Raw genomic sequence first — 15,564 nt, forward strand, 5'->3', positions numbered from 1 at the left:
GCCCCGCCAAATCGGGACTAATGATGGAACCGAGTCGTCCCGCCTTATAGGGTAAATAGTTCAATGTCGCGCTACGAAATTCGCCAGCTATTCCCAGACGATTACAACATTTCGCATTAACAATATTTTATTTTTATTTTATTTTGGACTTCTCGTCTCGAAAATCGCAATACAAACTATTCAACAGAGATGGTCTCCATGTGGAGAAGGAGAGATGGATCGCAGCGAGTGCGTAGGAATCAGTGAGGGTCAGTCGGGTCAGTCGGTTCAGTCGGCTGTCGTACGGCTCTTACAGGCGGCGACGCAGCACCGACGCGGGCAGGTAGGAGTTCTCCGGCGAGGAGGGAGCGGCCACTGGACGAGCGGGTGCCTGGGAGGCGAAGTTTAGCACTGGGGCAACACCGCCGTTCTGGATGGAGGAAGATCCTCCAAGCTGATCGTACTGTCCCTGGATGGCCTGCTGGGCATTGGCAGCGTCCTCGGGAGTGCGGTACTTGACGAAGTGCACCTCGGGCTTGTTGTTGTTGTTGCTGCGGATGGAGTTCAGCTTGTTGGCCAGATCTCCGATGTCAGCCTGCTTGTTGAGGACATAGATGGCGGTCTCCTGTTGGCCGGCCTGCTTGGCCAGGGCCAGGGCAGCATTCTCCAGGCCACGGTTCTCGGGTCCCTTGATGAAGATCACGCGCAGAGCCTTGTTCAAGGAGCTGGACACCTGCTCGGATCCAGCTGGCTCGTTGAAGGCACTCTCATCGGCGGTGTAAGTGAAGAACTCCTTCTGCAGCTCGGTCTGGGGAGCGGAATAGTTGGGGGCGTCAGCCGAGGGAGCAGCTTCGGGAGCGCTAACGAAAGGTTCAGAGGGGGCATTGAATGTGGGCTGTTCCTGGGTTGCAGACACCGCGGGGCTGTAGGATTGTCCGCCAGTGGATTGGGTGTACGAGGGTTGGGCAGCAGCTTGGCTATATGATGGTCCGGCAGCAGAGGGAGCATAGGACGATGAGCCAGTGGAGGCGGATGGCTGATAGTTGTAGCCGAGCGAGTCAGCGCTGGCAGCAGCCACAAGGCAAAGGGCCTAAAGGAGTAGCAGAAGAAGGAGATTATAGTAGTCTTTAAATGAGTACTGACCAAACGAGGACTTACAATTAGGAAGCGCATCTTGGGACTTGTGTGTAGGTGGATAACTCCGATCGGTTTGCTGGGTAAACTTCGAGTATGCTGATGTCACAGACGCCCACGTCTTTTATGCGAAACCAAAGCTCAAAAAGGGGACTGCAGTTTGCAGCTCTCCTAATTAGCATTCCGCATTTTAATTGGGTGTCTTTTATTTTTGCACCTCATTTGGAGCAGGTCGATGTTAGATGTTTGTCGCCAGTAATTCGCTGGCCATTCGCTCCTTCATCAGCGCCATCAGAGCATCGCCTCTTGCCAATTCCCATTCGCTTTTTGGCCACTTTTAATTTTAATTTGTACTTTTTTGTTTTTTTCGCATTTTTACTCGTATCGTTTGGTCTCAGTCTCAGGTTTGGTCTTGGCTCTGGGCATCGTTATCTGTGTTTTTCGCGCTTGTCTTGGCTTTTTTGCATAATTTGTCGACGAGCATAAATTTTTATGATTTTTCTAACAGACTCTGGTGACGTTTCTGTTTTCGGTTTATGCTAATCAGCCGTAGTGGGTGCTCTTGAACAGAGCTGCCGATGTCCACTTTGGCTGTTTGTTATTGGCCATTCATCCGGCCGCTCTGTTATCACTCATACATTATGTATTACCCGATCCGATCAGATCCGAACCGATCCAGGCCCGTACCGTCTTGGTCTTGGTTCCGTCTTGCAGTTGCCATAAATTTACGCGCTAATAGTTTGTCTAACCTTTTACTTCACGCAGATTAACATTTTAATTATGATAAAAAAATTTCGTCGATTGTTTCGCCTGCATTCAAGAAAACAAAAAATGTTAATTTTTTTATTGATTTCCACTTGTATTCCATTTGGCGCCGTCGCTTCGGAATTTTTATTGCCACTCAGGGCATGTAATAAACGCCGAAATCTGCAATTTTTCAATCAAATCCGCTCCGAGTGAGTAATCTGCGTCCACCATCGACATTCACTTTTGACACTGACAACTTCATACGAACTTCATTCCACCACTCACTGTTCAGAGCGCCCAACTAAATAGTAAAACACTTGATTGCTTCAGTTAAAAGTATAATTGTATTTGAGGCGTTCGAAAAATCAATAGATAACACAAGAGCTAACAAATGGCAGATGGAAGAGCTCGAAAAGAGCTTTGGTTATGGCCTTCCTAGTAACGGAAGCGCAGGCGACGCAGCACCGACGAGGGCAGGTACGAGTTCTCAGGGATCTGGGCCTGGGCCTGACGCACTGGTCCCGCGGAGGCGAAGTTCAGGGCGTTGGCCACACCACCATCATGGGCCTGAGAGGATCCACCCAACTGGTCGTACTGGCTCTGGATGGCGCGCTGGGCGTTGGCGGCATCCTCGGGAGTGCGGTACTTGACGAAGTGCACCTCGGGCTTGTTGTTCGAGTTGCTGCGGATGGCATTCAGCTTGCTGGCCAGATCTCCGATATCGGCCTGCTTGTTCAGGACATAGATGGCGGTCTCCTGCTGGGCAGCCTGCTTGGCCAGAGCCAGGGCAGCGTTCTCCAAGCCACGGTTCTCGGGTCCCTTGATGAAGACGACGCGCAGACCCTTGTTCACAGAGCTGGAGACGCGTTCCAAAGCCTCGGGCTCATCGAAGTCCTGTTCGTTGGCGGAGAAGGTGAAGAATTCCTTGTTGAGCTCAGCAGATGGAGCGGGAGCTTCGTAGCTGACGGGACCACTGAAGCCACCACCAAGACCGGAAGATCCCAGACCGGAGGATCCCAAACCGGAAGATCCCAGACCGGAAGATCCCAGACCAGAGCTGCCAAAGCCAGAGGATCCCAGATCCGAGGATCCAAGACCAAGTCCGGACAGGCCGCTGGAGCCACCGCCCAGACCGCTGTCCAGGCTGCCGAAGTTGCTGCCGCCTCCCAGACCTCCTAGGCCTCCCAGGCTTCCTCCGAGTCCTTGGAGTCCTCCTCCGATGCTACCACCGCCGATGCTGCCGCCGCCGATGCTACCACCACCAATGCTGCCGCTGCCAGGAGCAAAGGACAGGCCGGAGTTGGAGTGGCCCACGGGCTTGTAGTTGTAGCCGAGTTTGTCGGCGCAGGCGACGGCCACGAGGCACAGGACGATGAAGGCGCGCATCTTTGTTGATGTTCTACTTGGAGCTCTCGATTGAGAATGATGTCGGAGGTGGCCGGTGTGCCATTTATATACATGGATGTCAATCAGAACAAGCGCTTGACAATCATGCTAGAGATCACGATAAGGTCCGCATTGTTTGGGCCAACCTGTTTTTCTTTTCTTCTTGTTGGCGGTGTTTCTGTCTATTTTGGCCTAGTCGCAGCCCAAGAAGCCACAACAACAACCAATACGAGCAGCAGCAGCGGCAGCATCGGCAGAAGTTGCGGTGGCGTCGTTGGCGGTGGCGGCGTTGGGGGCGACGGTGTTGATTAAAATTTGATGAACTTGCAGCTTACAATCCAACGAATCTTTATGCAAATCAGTAGCTCAGGCAGCGACGATAGCCACAAAGGGCTGGGCGGCGGCAGCAGCTCCAAATTGTTCGACTGTGCAGTAGCCAGGTCCCTTTGTTCATTCATTTTGTTATGCAAATCGCTATGATGCCCCGCGCGATGATTGAAAGTAAGACTCTGCTCTGACCAATGCTTTTGGGCTAATTTCCCAGCTTAATAATTTTAAATTGCTTGGCTCCCACCATGGACTTGGCCATTGTCAGCTGTCGTCTGCCGTCTAATGCAATTTGTCAAACGACGCGGCAGATTCAATTTGCCGAATGCGTGGGCTCCATCCGTAGCTACGAGGTGGCCCAAGTAGCAGGCAGATACAGATACCCGATAAGCCGTGTGTTATACACCGGATTATACAAAACGCTGCGGCAGAGAACATGTTATATTTCCGCTCATTTGCAATTTTCATAAACAGCCTAGCCGGCGGACTCATAATTCAGCATTCAGCCCGTCGGACCCGTTTGCCAGACGAAATGCGCGCCTCGCCGCCCAAGACTGCGGAGTGGAGCGGAGTTCAAAACAGACTATAACACGGAATACGTAAAATACTGACATTCCGAAACTCGCAAATACGTATCATTTCCATGTCTAGGAATGTTCGTTGAGTAGATCCGCAAACTATTTGGCAATTTAGATTTAACAAAGAAATTTATTTTCGTATCATAAGAAAAACAGTAACAAAGGAATGTCGGCAGCGGACTGGGATCTTAGAATCGCAGGCGGCGCAGAATGTTAGCGGGCAGGTAGCTGCTTCCAGGCGTCGGTGGGGGCACATAGGAGGAGATTGGAGCAGTGGCCTCGGGCAGGCCAGAGGGCACGAACGGTCCCTGGGCGATGCCGGCGCCTGCGGGGGCGGCCACTGGAGCAGGAGCACTTGAGGCGAAGTTCAGGGCTGGGGCAACACCACCATCGGTGGACTGGGAGGATCCTCCAAGCTGATCGTACTGTCCTTGGATGGCGCGCTGGGCGTTGGCCGCATCCTCGGGAGTGCGGTACTTGACGAAGTGCACCTCGGGCTTGTTGTTGTTGTTGCTGCGGATGGAGTTCAGCTTGTTGGCCAGATCTCCGATGTCAGCCTGCTTGTTCAGGACATAGATGGCGGTCTCCTGCTGGGCAGCCTGCTTGGCCAGAGCCAGGGCAGCGTTCTCCAGACCCCGGTTCTCGGGTCCCTTGATGAAGACGACGCGCAGTGCCTTGTTCAGGGCGCTAGACACCTTCTCGGAGGCAGCGGGGTCGTTGAAATCACCCTCGTCGGCGGAGTAGGTGAAGAACTCCTTCTCCAGCTCAGCCTGGGGAGCGGCGTAGTTGGGGGAACCAGACGAAGAGGCTCCTACGGGACCGTCGATCGGTGCGGAGGGTCCAGCGGCAAAGCTGGGAGCATCGTTGCTGGCCAATCCCGATGGCTGGAAGCTGCTCAATCCGGATGGCTGGAAGCTGGGTGCATCATTGCTACCCGATTCCGATGGCTGGAAGCTGGGTCCCGCTGCAAAGCTGGGTGCCTCATTGCTGGCCAGCCCGGATGGCTGGAAGCTGAGTCCGGAGGGTGAGTGCGCCACAGGCTGGTAGTTGTAGCCCAGTTTGTCGGCACTGGCCACTGCGGCGAGGCAGAAGCAGAGGATGAGGCAGAACTGACGCATGTTTAGCTGACGGATTGGCGGAGGAGTGTGATGCTGGTGGCAGGTGGTTCTTTGGCTTTTATGCAGATGGTTATGTGAGGCATTTACTCTTATGCAAAAAGCTCTTGCATAAAGCGGTCTAATTATGGTCGATACGCCGGAGCCCGGGCGGCTAAAATATGCAAGAGATCCACTCGATTGCACTGCTATTTCGCTCGGCGAGGGTCGGTCGGCTACGTGGCTTGGCAGGAAGAAGCGATGCGATGTCCATGTATACGAGTAGTATTATGGCTGTCGCCATAAAACTCATATTAAATTCAATATGCTTATGTGCTGCTTTAATCAATAATTTTCGTTATTCTTTTTCGCGGCTCAACCTTGCCAAAGTTGGCAACTTCACATAGCCTTATCGTTGAAATCAATAAAATGGAACTACAAAAAGGTATGCTGAGTCGTAAAGCCGATTCGGGTCAATTTCATTCCCTCTTACTCACCTTTGAGTAGGAGGAGCCTCGGCCCCGCTCCGCACCGCACCGCAACGCACCCCCTGGGGCGGGCCGGGATGAGAAGTGTCGCCCACAATTGGTCCGCGAGCAAACAAAACGTTTGGCAGTCCGTTTCACATGCAAATGAGGCGCGCCTAGTCGCGTTGTTGATGCCAAAAATAAATATTTTAACGATTCGCGAAATTATTATTGCCTTTTTCAGCGGCTTTGTTCGCTTTGTGTGTTTTGTCCATTTGTATGCTGAGATTTATGCAAATGTTGCGGGTGGAGGCGACCTTCCGCAGTCGCTCGTCCGCGCCGGAAGTGCGGCTCCGACTTCATTGCTAAATATAGCCGCCATCTTCTTTCTGCCTAACCTCTAATTGACAACTGCACTGCAGCGACTTGTCAGCGACAAATAAAACAGTCTGATAATTGGTCTATTAATAAACTACTTGGCGCCATCTGGCTTGGCAATCGGAATCGAAATCACAGTCTATTATCTGTTATCTGTGATCTATGATCCAATCCCCAACCCGATGCTCTCTGGTCCAGCTAGTTCTGGTCATCATCTAATTTGCATTGAAACTTAAAAAAAAAAACATGGTTTAAAGTCGCAGAGCTATGCAAAAATCTGCAGCCGCAACAGCAAACGGCAGCGTGACAAATCATAAAAATATATATAATAAAACAAAAGATAAAATAAAACAAAAGCAGATTATTTATGCATTTTCAAAGCAAATTTAGACTCTTCATAATTCATATGAGTTTATATTAATAATGCAGTGGTCGCCCCTTGTTTCAGATCATTAATTTCGCCGAATTTTTCCAAATCGAAGAACTGAATCTTGCACTTATAAAAGCCCAGAGTGCACGGAACTAAGGCAGTTACAAATCATCTCTCCAATCCACCAAATCATAAATCGCACTCCACAATCACAATGCGTGCTTTCATCGTCCTTTGCCTCGTGGCCCTGGCCAGCGCCGACAAACTGGGCTACAACTACCAGCCCGTGGCTCACTCCCCATCCGGACTCAGCTTCCAGCCGTCGGGACTGGCCAGCAATGAGGCGCCCAGCTTTGAAGCGGGACCCAGCTTCCAGCCATCCGGATTGAGCAGCTTTCAGCCATCGGGATTGGCCAGCAACGATGCTCCCAGCTTTGCCGCTGGACCCTCCGCACCGATCGACGGTCCCGTAGGAGCCTCTTCGTCTGGTTCCCCCAACTACGCCGCTCCCCAGGCTGAGCTGGAGAAGGAGTTCTTCACCTACACCGCCGACGAGGGTGATTTCAACGACCCCGCTGCCTCCGAGAAGGTGTCTAGCGCTCTGAACAAGGCACTGCGCGTCGTCTTCATCAAGGGACCCGAGAACCGGGGTCTGGAGAACGCTGCCCTGGCCCTGGCAAAGCAGGCTGCCCAGCAGGAGACCGCCATCTATGTCCTGAACAAGCAGGCTGACATCGGAGATCTGGCCAACAAGCTGAACTCCATCCGCAGCAACAACAACAACAAGCCCGAGGTGCACTTCGTCAAGTACCGCACTCCCGAGGATGCGGCCAACGCCCAGCGCGCCATCCAAGGACAGTACGATCAGCTTGGAGGATCCTCCCAGTCCACCGATGGTGGTGTCGCTTCCTCCCTAAACTTCGCCTCCCAGCCGGCGCCTGCTCATGAAAATATTGGTGGTTCTGCCAGCGCTCCAGGCGCTAGCTACTTGCCTGCCAACATTTTCCGCCGTCTCCGTTTCTAAGATTGAACTAAAAATTGTTGATTTGTTGATTATTGTTTAAATAAATGAAAATTTAATACGAATTTCAAATTGATTTTTCTTCTGAACAAAGAGCCAATCCTAAGGATAATCATCTGAAATGTGTTTACCCAACAAAGTTCCTTTTGAATTTCGTATACAATATAACCCTTCGAATTGTGTTATATTGGTTTTAAATTCTATTATAGTATTCGGCTAAAATCTTTTAAATTCTATTCTTTTTTTCCGGTCTATTTGTGCGCAGCCACAAACCAAGGACGAAAGATCATTTGTGTCTAAAAGGAATTGACTCCTAAACGTATGCTTTAAAAAAACCTCTTGCCATAAAGTTGAATAATCTTAATAAAACTTGAAGCCCGGAAAAAACTGTATTTCTCTTTACATATTTAAGACGACTTAATAAGATTGAAAGCATAAAATATTATCATAAAATTTTAACAAGGTGATGTCAATTCTGATTTGGTTTTCTTTATAAATAGACCATTGTGCTTTGGAGACGAATCTCAGCCAGAATGATGCCTGAATGATGTAATTTGAGTTTTCGTCCCATTCTGACCGAAGTGATCATATGAGCAGGGGTCGGTTTCCCACTGACGCAATGTGTTATTGATGGGACTTATGTAGAGGACTATTTAGTGTGGAATTCCCCTGCCGATCTGAAACTAGTTTCCAGCCACATACGTGGCCAAACGAAGAGTTCAAAAAGCTATTCCGACAACATTCTTCTTGACTTTGCACCCGCGAACTAGAACTAGAAACTTGTTCGATTTCTAACTCACTTTCGATTCATGGTGAGACAGAGATTCATAAACTATCAATGGAATCAGCATATCTGTAGGTTAATTTTATTGACTTGTAGGCGGAACTCCTAGAATGCAACGCATTGTTGTCGACTTTAACGACCGCGAGAACATTTATTGCCGACTCTTACTTTTTCGAAACGGGTTCGATAGTTTTGCAGCATTTTCCCAGTCGAATTCCAATCTGTTTCAGATCGGCCGAGAATAGAACCCGGCGCCGGGAACCGGTCCTCTAAAGCGCCTCTGCACTTGGGCAGAAAGTCGGGGTCCGCCGACTGGATCGGCATCGGCTCTATATAGGAATTAGATAGTTTTGCATAATCATTTCATAAGCGCAACACTTTGCATAAAAAACTAGTTGAGTTATGGACGAACCCGTCGGGAATCATTTCGGCGATTTCGGCTATTGTTCTAAGGCCGATCCCGCTGCGGTTCTTCCGTATAAAAGGTGCGCGCCGCAGCCTCAGGATTCAGTCTTGGCCTTTGCCTGTTCACTACACCTCAATCTACCTATCATCGACAATGCGTTTCCTCATCGCTCTCTGCCTGGTTGGCGCCGCATGCGCCCAGTACAACTACGGTGCGGGACAGTACACTGGCTCGGCCTCCGAAAATGTTCCTAGCTACTCCGGCGGCTCTGACAGCTCCTACGATGCCGCACCCAGCAACCAGAGGAACGACTACGCGCCCTCAAGCGAGCTGAACAAGGAATACTACACCTTCGAGGCTGATGAGAACGAGTTCGAGGATCCTCTTGCCGACCAGAAGATTGCTGGCTCCGTGAACAAGGGTCTCCGTGTGGTCTTCATCAAGGGACCCGAGAACCGTGGCTTGGAGAACGCTGCCCTGGCCCTGGCCAAGCAGGCTGCCGAGCAGAGGACCGCCATCTATGTCCTGAACAAGCAGGCCGATATCGGAGATCTGGCCAACAAGCTGAATGCCGTCCGCCAGAATGCCAACAACAAGCCCGAGGTGCACTTCGTCAAGTACCGCACTCCCGAGGACGCTGCCAACGCCCAGCGCGCCATCCAGAGCCAGTATGACAACCTCGGTGGATCCTCTCAGTCCATCAACGGAGGCATTGCCAACGCCATCAACTTCGCCTCCCAGGCCCCAGCGGGTCCCTCCCGTCTGTCCGGGGGCAACTACTCGCCGCCCGGAGCCGTGAGCAACTCGTACCTGCCCGCCAACATCCTCCGTCGCCTGCGCGTCCGTTAAGGAGGGTATCCGCCCGCACTGATTGTTGTTGTATATTTTCCCCAGTTGTACCAATTTTTAAACGAATAAAGACGAAAAAAACGATGTAAACCCTAATTCCAGTCGATGGGACTATGTCTTTTGTAATATGGCGGTCGCATTCCATGTTCAGCATTGCTGGCCGCATTGTGTGCGGTTATTGCATTTTTATGCTCATGTTTTTTATTTTTATTGATTTTCCTTATAATAACATTTATGCAAAGCTGAATTGCTCCGAGCTGGGCCCAAGCGCACACAAAGGCCGAGCGCTGCCTACTTTGTAGGCGGAAAAAACATTTAGCGGCGTCATCGCTTTGTCTTCGAGAAGCTGCGCTGACAGCCTCGAAGACAGATTTGTATAAATAATAACCACCACCGCAGAGACAGTCAGAAGCCAACCGTGCTCCAAGCCAAGAGAACCTAAGCAGCAGAATCCAAGATGCGTGCCTTTATTGTAAGTTTCCGGCAGGACCAGCGCCAGCGCCAGCTCCAGCTGCAGCTCCAGCGCAACGGCCCCTACTAATGGATTACTCTCGCCCCCACGTACTCGTACAATAGGTTATGTGCCTGATCGCAGTCGCTTGCGCCGACAAACTGGGCTACAACTACCAGCCCGTCGGACACTCCAACTCCGGACTTTCCTTTGCTCCTGGCAGCGGCAGCATTGGTGGTGGTAGCATCGGTGGTGGACTCCAAGGACTCGGAGGTGGTCTAGGAGGTGGCAGCATCGGAGGTGGCAGCATCGGAGGTGGACTTGGAGGACTTGGAGGAGGATCCCTCGGAGGAGGATCTCTCGGCGGTGGATCCCTCGGTGGTGGCCTCATTGGTGGCGACTCCGGTCTGGGCGGCCTCGGTGGTCTGTCTGGCGACTCTCTGAACGCACCTGTCTCCTACAACGCCCCTGCCCCTACTGCCGAGCTCGAGAAGGAGTTCTTCACTTTCAGCGCCAACGAACAGGACTTCGATGAGCCCCAGGCTTTGGAGCGCGTTGCCGGCTCAGTCAACAAGGGACTGCGCGTCGTCTTCATCAAGGGACCCGAGAACCGTGGTCTGGAGAACGCTGCCCTGGCCCTGGCCAAGCAGGCTGCCCAGCAGGAGACCGCCATCTACGTCCTGAACAAGCAGGCCGATATCGGAGATCTGGCCAACAAGCTGAATGCCATCCGCAGCAACAACAACAACAAGCCCGAGGTGCACTTCGTCAAGTACCGCACTCCCGAGGACGCTGCCAACGCCCAGCGCGCCATTCAGTCGCAGTACGATCAGCTCGGTGGCACCTCCTCGGCCACCGATGGTGGTGTTGCCCCAGCCCTGAACTTCGCCTCCGCTGGTCCAGTGCGTCAGGCTACTGCCCAGAGCCCCGACAACTCCTACCTGCCAACTTCGGTCTTCCGTCGCCTGCGCTTCTAAAAAGCGCATTCCTGAATGGTTTCGAGCAATCGAAACTATTTCTGGTCTTTGTTAAAGAATTATTGTTGAAGCTTATTGATAAATATAAAATAAAATAAAACCGAAATCGAAATATACACAATCTCTATTAATTTACATAAGCTATAGTACAATTTAAAAGAATCTTGAAGTTGGTATTGACAGATGCATTTTTGAAGAAATGGCAGGAGTGGCTCTGTTTCAGATGGTGTCAGTATGGTAGTGTTTTTAAGATTTCTTGACTGTTTCCGATATCGCAAAATAATCATATTTCCAGCCTCCAAACCAATCTGGGAAAATATAGCCGACAGTTATCTTAAAAAATAATCAATCAAAAATAAGTCTTGGTGGGATTTCAACAAAGCAAAAATATATATTTCTAGGGATTTATATACACTGAAAACTATGTTCTGTTGCTTTCTATGGGAAGCTTAATCTATTAAAAAATGAGTTCATGTTTCATGTCCATTGACTATGTGCTATATAAATTCCTCTTCATGGCTTTTGAGTATAATAATAATCAGGAAAAGAGTATATTTGTGTTCTTCCGTCTTGCAATATTTTAGATTTCGGTTGTCCTTGGAGGTCGATGATCCAAAAAAAAATAACATAATATTCCAAAGCATTATCGTTCAAAGTTAAAGCAAATCTCGTACTAAAAATAGCTGGATGATTCAATAAATAAATCAGAGAGGCGGCGTCTGAAACACCTCATTAGATGCACCCCCTAATTATGGAGCTTGTGTCATGCCCATACATCAAAACCATAAAGATGTGTCGACATCGATTATGATAACTAAACGATTGTCGGTTGTCGGGTGTCGGTCTATCGGAAAAACCAAGTGCAGATGTCCTACATAAGACGACTCGATAGCCTTGCCGAAGAATTTGAGGGAGATATTTATTTTATATAATACATAATTATGACCCATCTGCATGATGAACTCATTCCGATGTGCTCGCGACATATTAATTTTATAATTTAATATTAATTCTTGTAAAATTATTGAATAAAAACTCGAATATTTGAATAACCCAAAGCCACCAGCTGCCGCAGCCCGATCGCAGCGCCATTCCAGCGCCGCTGCCCATCCGAACGCAACAAAAATTCCATTGCGACCATAAAACCAAAGAGGCAAAAACCTTTGTAGGCGGCAAAACACAGTGGCATCAAAGCGATCTCCGTGCAGCGACGACGCCGCGGCGGCGGTATCTTTGTCTTTATCAGCCTCGAAGATGGATTTGTATAAATAATAAAGATCGCTCCCATCCAAAGACAGAAGCAGTTCATATCTCGAATTGAAAGAACCAAAAACGAAGCAGAAAGATGCGCGCATTCATCGTAAGTCCCACAGTCGCCAAATCTGCAGGATAGCCCCCACTCCCGACCATGGATAACCCTTCTCTTATCTCTGTGCAACAGGTCTTGTGTTTGGTGGCAGTCGCCTGCGCCGATAAGCTCGGCTACAACTACCAGCCTGTGGGACACTCCAACTCCGGCCTGTCTTTCGCTCCTGGCAGCGGCAGCATCGGCGGTGGCAGCATCGGCGGTGGCAGCATCGGCGGTGGCAGCATTGGAGGTGGACTCCAAGGACTCGGAGGTGGTCTAGGAGGTGGCAGCATCGGAGGTGGACTTGGAGGACTTGGAGGAGGATCCCTCGGAGGAGGATCTCTCGGCGGTGGATCCCTCGGTGGTGGCCTCATTGGTGGCGACTCAAGTCTGGGCGGCCTCGGTGGTCTGTCTGGCGATTCTCTGAACGCACCCGTCTCCTACAACGCCCCTGCCCCTACTGCCGAGCTCGAGAAGGAGTTCTTCACTTTCAGCGCCAACGAACAGGACTTCGATGAGCCCCAGGCTTTGGAGCGCGTTGCCGGCTCAGTCAACAAGGGACTGCGCGTCGTCTTCATCAAGGGACCCGAGAACCGTGGTCTGGAGAACGCTGCCCTGGCCCTGGCCAAGCAGGCTGCCCAGCAGGAGACCGCCATCTACGTCCTGAACAAGCAGGCCGATATCGGAGATCTGGCCAACAAGCTGAATGCCATCCGCAGCAACAACAACAACAAGCCCGAGGTGCACTTCGTCAAGTACCGCACTCCCGAGGACGCTGCCAACGCCCAGCGCGCCATCCAGGGTCAGTACGATCAGCTCGGTGGCACCTCCTCGGCCACCGATGGTGGTGTTGCCCCAGCCCTGAACTTCGCCTCCGCTGGTCCAGTGCGTCAGGCTACTGCTCAGAGCCCCGACAACTCCTACCTGCCAACTTCGGTCTTCCGTCGCCTGCGTTTCTAAATGGATTCCTAAACTTAGCTTAAGTGTGAACCGACTGAAGAAACTTCACTACCGACTCTTCTTGTTACAAATTGTTGACTAATGCATAATTACCCGAATAAATTTGAGATTTATATTTGACCCCGAAAATTCAGACAAAGGTGTTCTTTTAATGTTTGGCTAAGTGCCGTTTTATGGCGGATGTCTGCTCAGAATTTTATGAGCTTCGTGATCTTGTTTGCTAACGGATGCGGCAAATATAGACAATGCCATTCAAACTATAAATAGATTGAGTTAGTTTGAACTAGAATATACTCACTCGTTCATATACAGACAGGTTTCCTGTTAGAAGTATACGATTCACTTTCCGCTAAACGCTTTTGACAAATTCCTTTCCTGTCGATCCGAACAAATTGGCTACAAGATTACTCACGGATCTCCGCCCACCTAGGCGCCGGGGAAACATTAATTTTCGTTCTCCCAGTTAGTGGCTTGACTAATTCCCCGCTGGTGACAGCTCAAGGTCTCGGAGCTGCCAACAACAGTTAGGTGACCTGGTTTTTGAGTGTGGCCCCGCCGTGTGTCAGGTACAATTAGAAAGGAATCTCAAGTGCAACCCACATACGAAGACAAAGAAGATTTATGCTCGATCGAAACCTGATTAGCCATAAAAACAAAAATCTAATCATTAATTTTATTAAGCTGACGATCACTTTTTTGTTGAAATCATTAACAAATAAGCGGTTCTGTATACATATTCAAACATATTGCGTGAGCGCCGATCTCTGTCTTATGCATAAATTATAAGCCAATTATGGGTGAATCACGGCTATCCAATCACCGCTCGGAAAACGATCGTCGATCGCACCAGCTCGGGGACTGGACTCGTACACGGACTCGGAATCGGAATTGGACCTGCACTCGGAACCGCATTCGGGCAAATGGCGGCGCGATTGAAGCTGGCCCTCTGCTCAAAACAATGTGTTAAATGTGTTAAGAGCGAAATTATGTTAGCAGATTAACAGCATTCCGAAAACCCGATGGCCATTGGCCATTCACGAGTCGAGCTCGGAGATCGATGATCGTCAGCGGTCCAGCGGGCCAGAAGCGACGGGAACGCTGCTCAGCTCCGACGCGACGCTATGCGACGGCTCAATTCGACCAGATTTTCTGGTCTAATTTTAACCGTCTTCGCGTTGGCGGTATAAAAGCTAGTTAATAAAGATACATCCCGCATTCTATTAGAACAGTTCGGCAGCGATAGGACAACATCAGAATGCGTGCATTTATCATCTTATGCTTTGTGGCGGCCGCCAGCGCCGGACGCTTGTCCGGCTACAACTACGGACAGGGAACTAGCGGTGGAGTTAGCGGTGGCGGCATTGGCAGTGGTATTGTCGGAGTCAGCAAGGGACTAGGCGGCCCAGTCAGCTATAATGCCGCTCCCCAGGCCGGAGTGACCAAGGAGTTCTACAGCTTCTACGCCAACGAGGCTGACTTTGAGGATCCCGAGGCCCAGAGGAAGATTGCCGCCTCTCTGAAGAAGAGCGTGCGCGTCATCTTCATCAAGGGACCCGAGAACCGCGGCTACGAGAACGCTGTCCTCGCCTTGGCCAAGCAGGCCGCCGAGCAGCAGACCGCCATCTACGTCCTGCACAAGCAAACGGACATCAACGAGCTGGCCAACAAGTTCAATGCCGTTCGCCAGAACGCCAACCAGAAGCCCGAGGTGCACTTCGTCAAGTACCGCACGCCCGAGGACGCTGCCAACGCCCAGCGCGCCATCCAGTCGCAGTACGACAACCTGGGTGGATCTTCGCAGTCCATCAACGGAGGAGTCGCCAAAGCCCTGAACTTTGCCTCCCGTGCACCTGCTCCAGTCCGTGTTGGTCAGGTTCAAGCGCCCAACAGCGACTACCTTCCCGCCTCGATCATCAATCGCCTGCGCCACTGAAATGCTTTCTAGTCGATCCATTTGTTATAGGTTAATTTCGAATAAAAAATCATACAGTTTTGTTTTTAATTTTAAACTATATTTTGTTGTATCTATTTTGAGTAAAGTCAATATTTTAAAGGCTTTCAAAGACCCGACCAGTAAAAGGACTGGAACCTGAAGAAGACTTCACATATTTGTCATATCTTCACTCAGAAAATGGCATAGAAACAAATAACCAAGCAATATTTAAATGAAATATTTATTTTTCAATTAAAAAAAAGTGAAATTAAATAGAATTCACGTTGATTTAAGCATAGGTGTACTAAAAAGTGTTTTTATTACGAAATATGTTTTATTGTTTTTATTCGAAATATAAAACATTTTCAAATAATA

At 50.1% G+C, this 15,564-nt stretch overlaps 8 protein-coding genes across 9 annotated transcripts; 5 read left to right on the forward strand and 3 right to left on the reverse strand.

Moving 5' to 3' along the window:
- Nucleotides 1-289: 289 nt before the first annotated feature.
- On the reverse strand, nt 290-1,152 carry LOC6588560. The gene is made up of 3 exons (XM_026995313.1): nt 1,138-1,152; nt 894-1,069; nt 290-839 (listed from the first exon to the last, which is right to left on the reverse strand). Exons 1-3 carry the CDS (start codon nt 1,150-1,152, stop codon nt 290-292), a joined length of 741 nt encoding a protein of 246 aa, XP_026851114.1.
- A 1,143-nt stretch (nt 1,153-2,295) lies between these two features.
- LOC6588641 (glycine, alanine and asparagine-rich protein) lies at nt 2,296-3,246 on the reverse strand. Its single transcript, XM_002013946.1, has one exon. It carries the CDS (start codon nt 3,244-3,246, stop codon nt 2,296-2,298), a length of 951 nt encoding a protein of 316 aa, XP_002013982.1.
- Nucleotides 3,247-4,339: 1,093 nt separating this feature from the next.
- LOC6588594 lies at nt 4,340-5,269 on the reverse strand. Its single transcript, XM_026995288.1, has 2 exons — nt 5,100-5,269; nt 4,340-5,003 (listed from the first exon to the last, which is right to left on the reverse strand). Exons 1-2 carry the CDS (start codon nt 5,267-5,269, stop codon nt 4,340-4,342), a joined length of 834 nt encoding a protein of 277 aa, XP_026851089.1.
- A 1,405-nt stretch (nt 5,270-6,674) lies between these two features.
- Nucleotides 6,675-7,484, forward strand: LOC6588660. Its single transcript, XM_026987798.1, has 2 exons — nt 6,675-6,818; nt 6,861-7,484. The coding sequence occupies exons 1-2, from the start codon at nt 6,675-6,677 to the stop codon at nt 7,482-7,484; spliced, it is 768 nt and encodes a 255-aa protein (XP_026843599.1).
- A 1,340-nt stretch (nt 7,485-8,824) lies between these two features.
- Nucleotides 8,825-9,520, forward strand: LOC6588632. Its single transcript, XM_002013949.1, has one exon. It carries the CDS (start codon nt 8,825-8,827, stop codon nt 9,518-9,520), a length of 696 nt encoding a protein of 231 aa, XP_002013985.1.
- Nucleotides 9,521-9,950: 430 nt separating this feature from the next.
- LOC6587593 (glycine, alanine and asparagine-rich protein) lies at nt 9,951-10,948 on the forward strand. The gene is made up of 2 exons (XM_002013950.2): nt 9,951-9,992; nt 10,097-10,948. Exons 1-2 carry the CDS (start codon nt 9,978-9,980, stop codon nt 10,946-10,948), a joined length of 867 nt encoding a protein of 288 aa, XP_002013986.1. The 5' UTR covers nt 9,951-9,977.
- Nucleotides 10,949-12,293: 1,345 nt separating this feature from the next.
- Nucleotides 12,294-13,256, forward strand: LOC6587581 (uncharacterized PPE family protein PPE54). Of its 2 annotated transcripts, XM_026995256.1 has the most exons (3): nt 12,294-12,308; nt 12,390-12,546; nt 12,580-13,256. In XM_026995256.1, exons 1-3 carry the CDS (start codon nt 12,294-12,296, stop codon nt 13,254-13,256), a joined length of 849 nt encoding a protein of 282 aa, XP_026851057.1. The 2 variants fall into 2 exon arrangements, with proteins under 2 accessions (XP_026851057.1, XP_002013987.1); XM_002013951.1 differs by having other exon boundaries at nt 12,390-13,256.
- A 1,255-nt stretch (nt 13,257-14,511) lies between these two features.
- On the forward strand, nt 14,512-15,189 carry LOC6587478. The gene has a single exon (XM_026995308.1). The coding sequence runs from the start codon at nt 14,512-14,514 to the stop codon at nt 15,187-15,189; it is 678 nt and encodes a 225-aa protein (XP_026851109.1).
- Nucleotides 15,190-15,564: the final 375 nt, after the last annotated feature.

This window comes from Drosophila persimilis, unplaced genomic scaffold, assembly GCF_003286085.1.
Source record: "Drosophila persimilis strain 14011-0111.01,24,50 unplaced genomic scaffold, DperRS2 tig00000000-arrow-pilon, whole genome shotgun sequence".
Classification (NCBI taxonomy): domain Eukaryota; kingdom Metazoa; phylum Arthropoda; class Insecta; order Diptera; family Drosophilidae; genus Drosophila; species Drosophila persimilis.

What these genes read in the sequence shown, in the direction of transcription:
- LOC6588560 (XM_026995313.1), bottom strand. An exon ending in CAATCCTACAGCCCCGCGGT is followed by an intron (nt 840 to 893) that starts GTCTGCAACCCA and finishes ACCTTTCGTTAG; the next exon opens with CGCTCCCGAAGCTGCTCCCT.
- LOC6588641 (XM_002013946.1), bottom strand. Translation starts at nt 3,246, where the DNA reads ATGCGCGCCTTCATCGTCCTGTGCCTCGTGGCCGTCGCCTGCGCCGAC.
- LOC6588594 (XM_026995288.1), bottom strand. Translation starts at nt 5,269, where the DNA reads ATGCGTCAGTTCTGCCTCATCCTCTGCTTCTGCCTCGCCGCAGTGGCC. An exon ending in GCAGCGGGACCCAGCTTCCA is followed by an intron (nt 5,004 to 5,099) that starts GCCATCGGAATC and finishes CGATGCTCCCAG; the next exon opens with CTTTGCCGCTGGACCCTCCG.
- LOC6588660 (XM_026987798.1), top strand. Translation starts at nt 6,675, where the DNA reads ATGCGTGCTTTCATCGTCCTTTGCCTCGTGGCCCTGGCCAGCGCCGAC. An exon ending in ATGAGGCGCCCAGCTTTGAA is followed by an intron (nt 6,819 to 6,860) that starts GCGGGACCCAGC and finishes AGCAGCTTTCAG; the next exon opens with CCATCGGGATTGGCCAGCAA.
- LOC6588632 (XM_002013949.1), top strand. Translation starts at nt 8,825, where the DNA reads ATGCGTTTCCTCATCGCTCTCTGCCTGGTTGGCGCCGCATGCGCCCAG.
- LOC6587478 (XM_026995308.1), top strand. Translation starts at nt 14,512, where the DNA reads ATGCGTGCATTTATCATCTTATGCTTTGTGGCGGCCGCCAGCGCCGGA.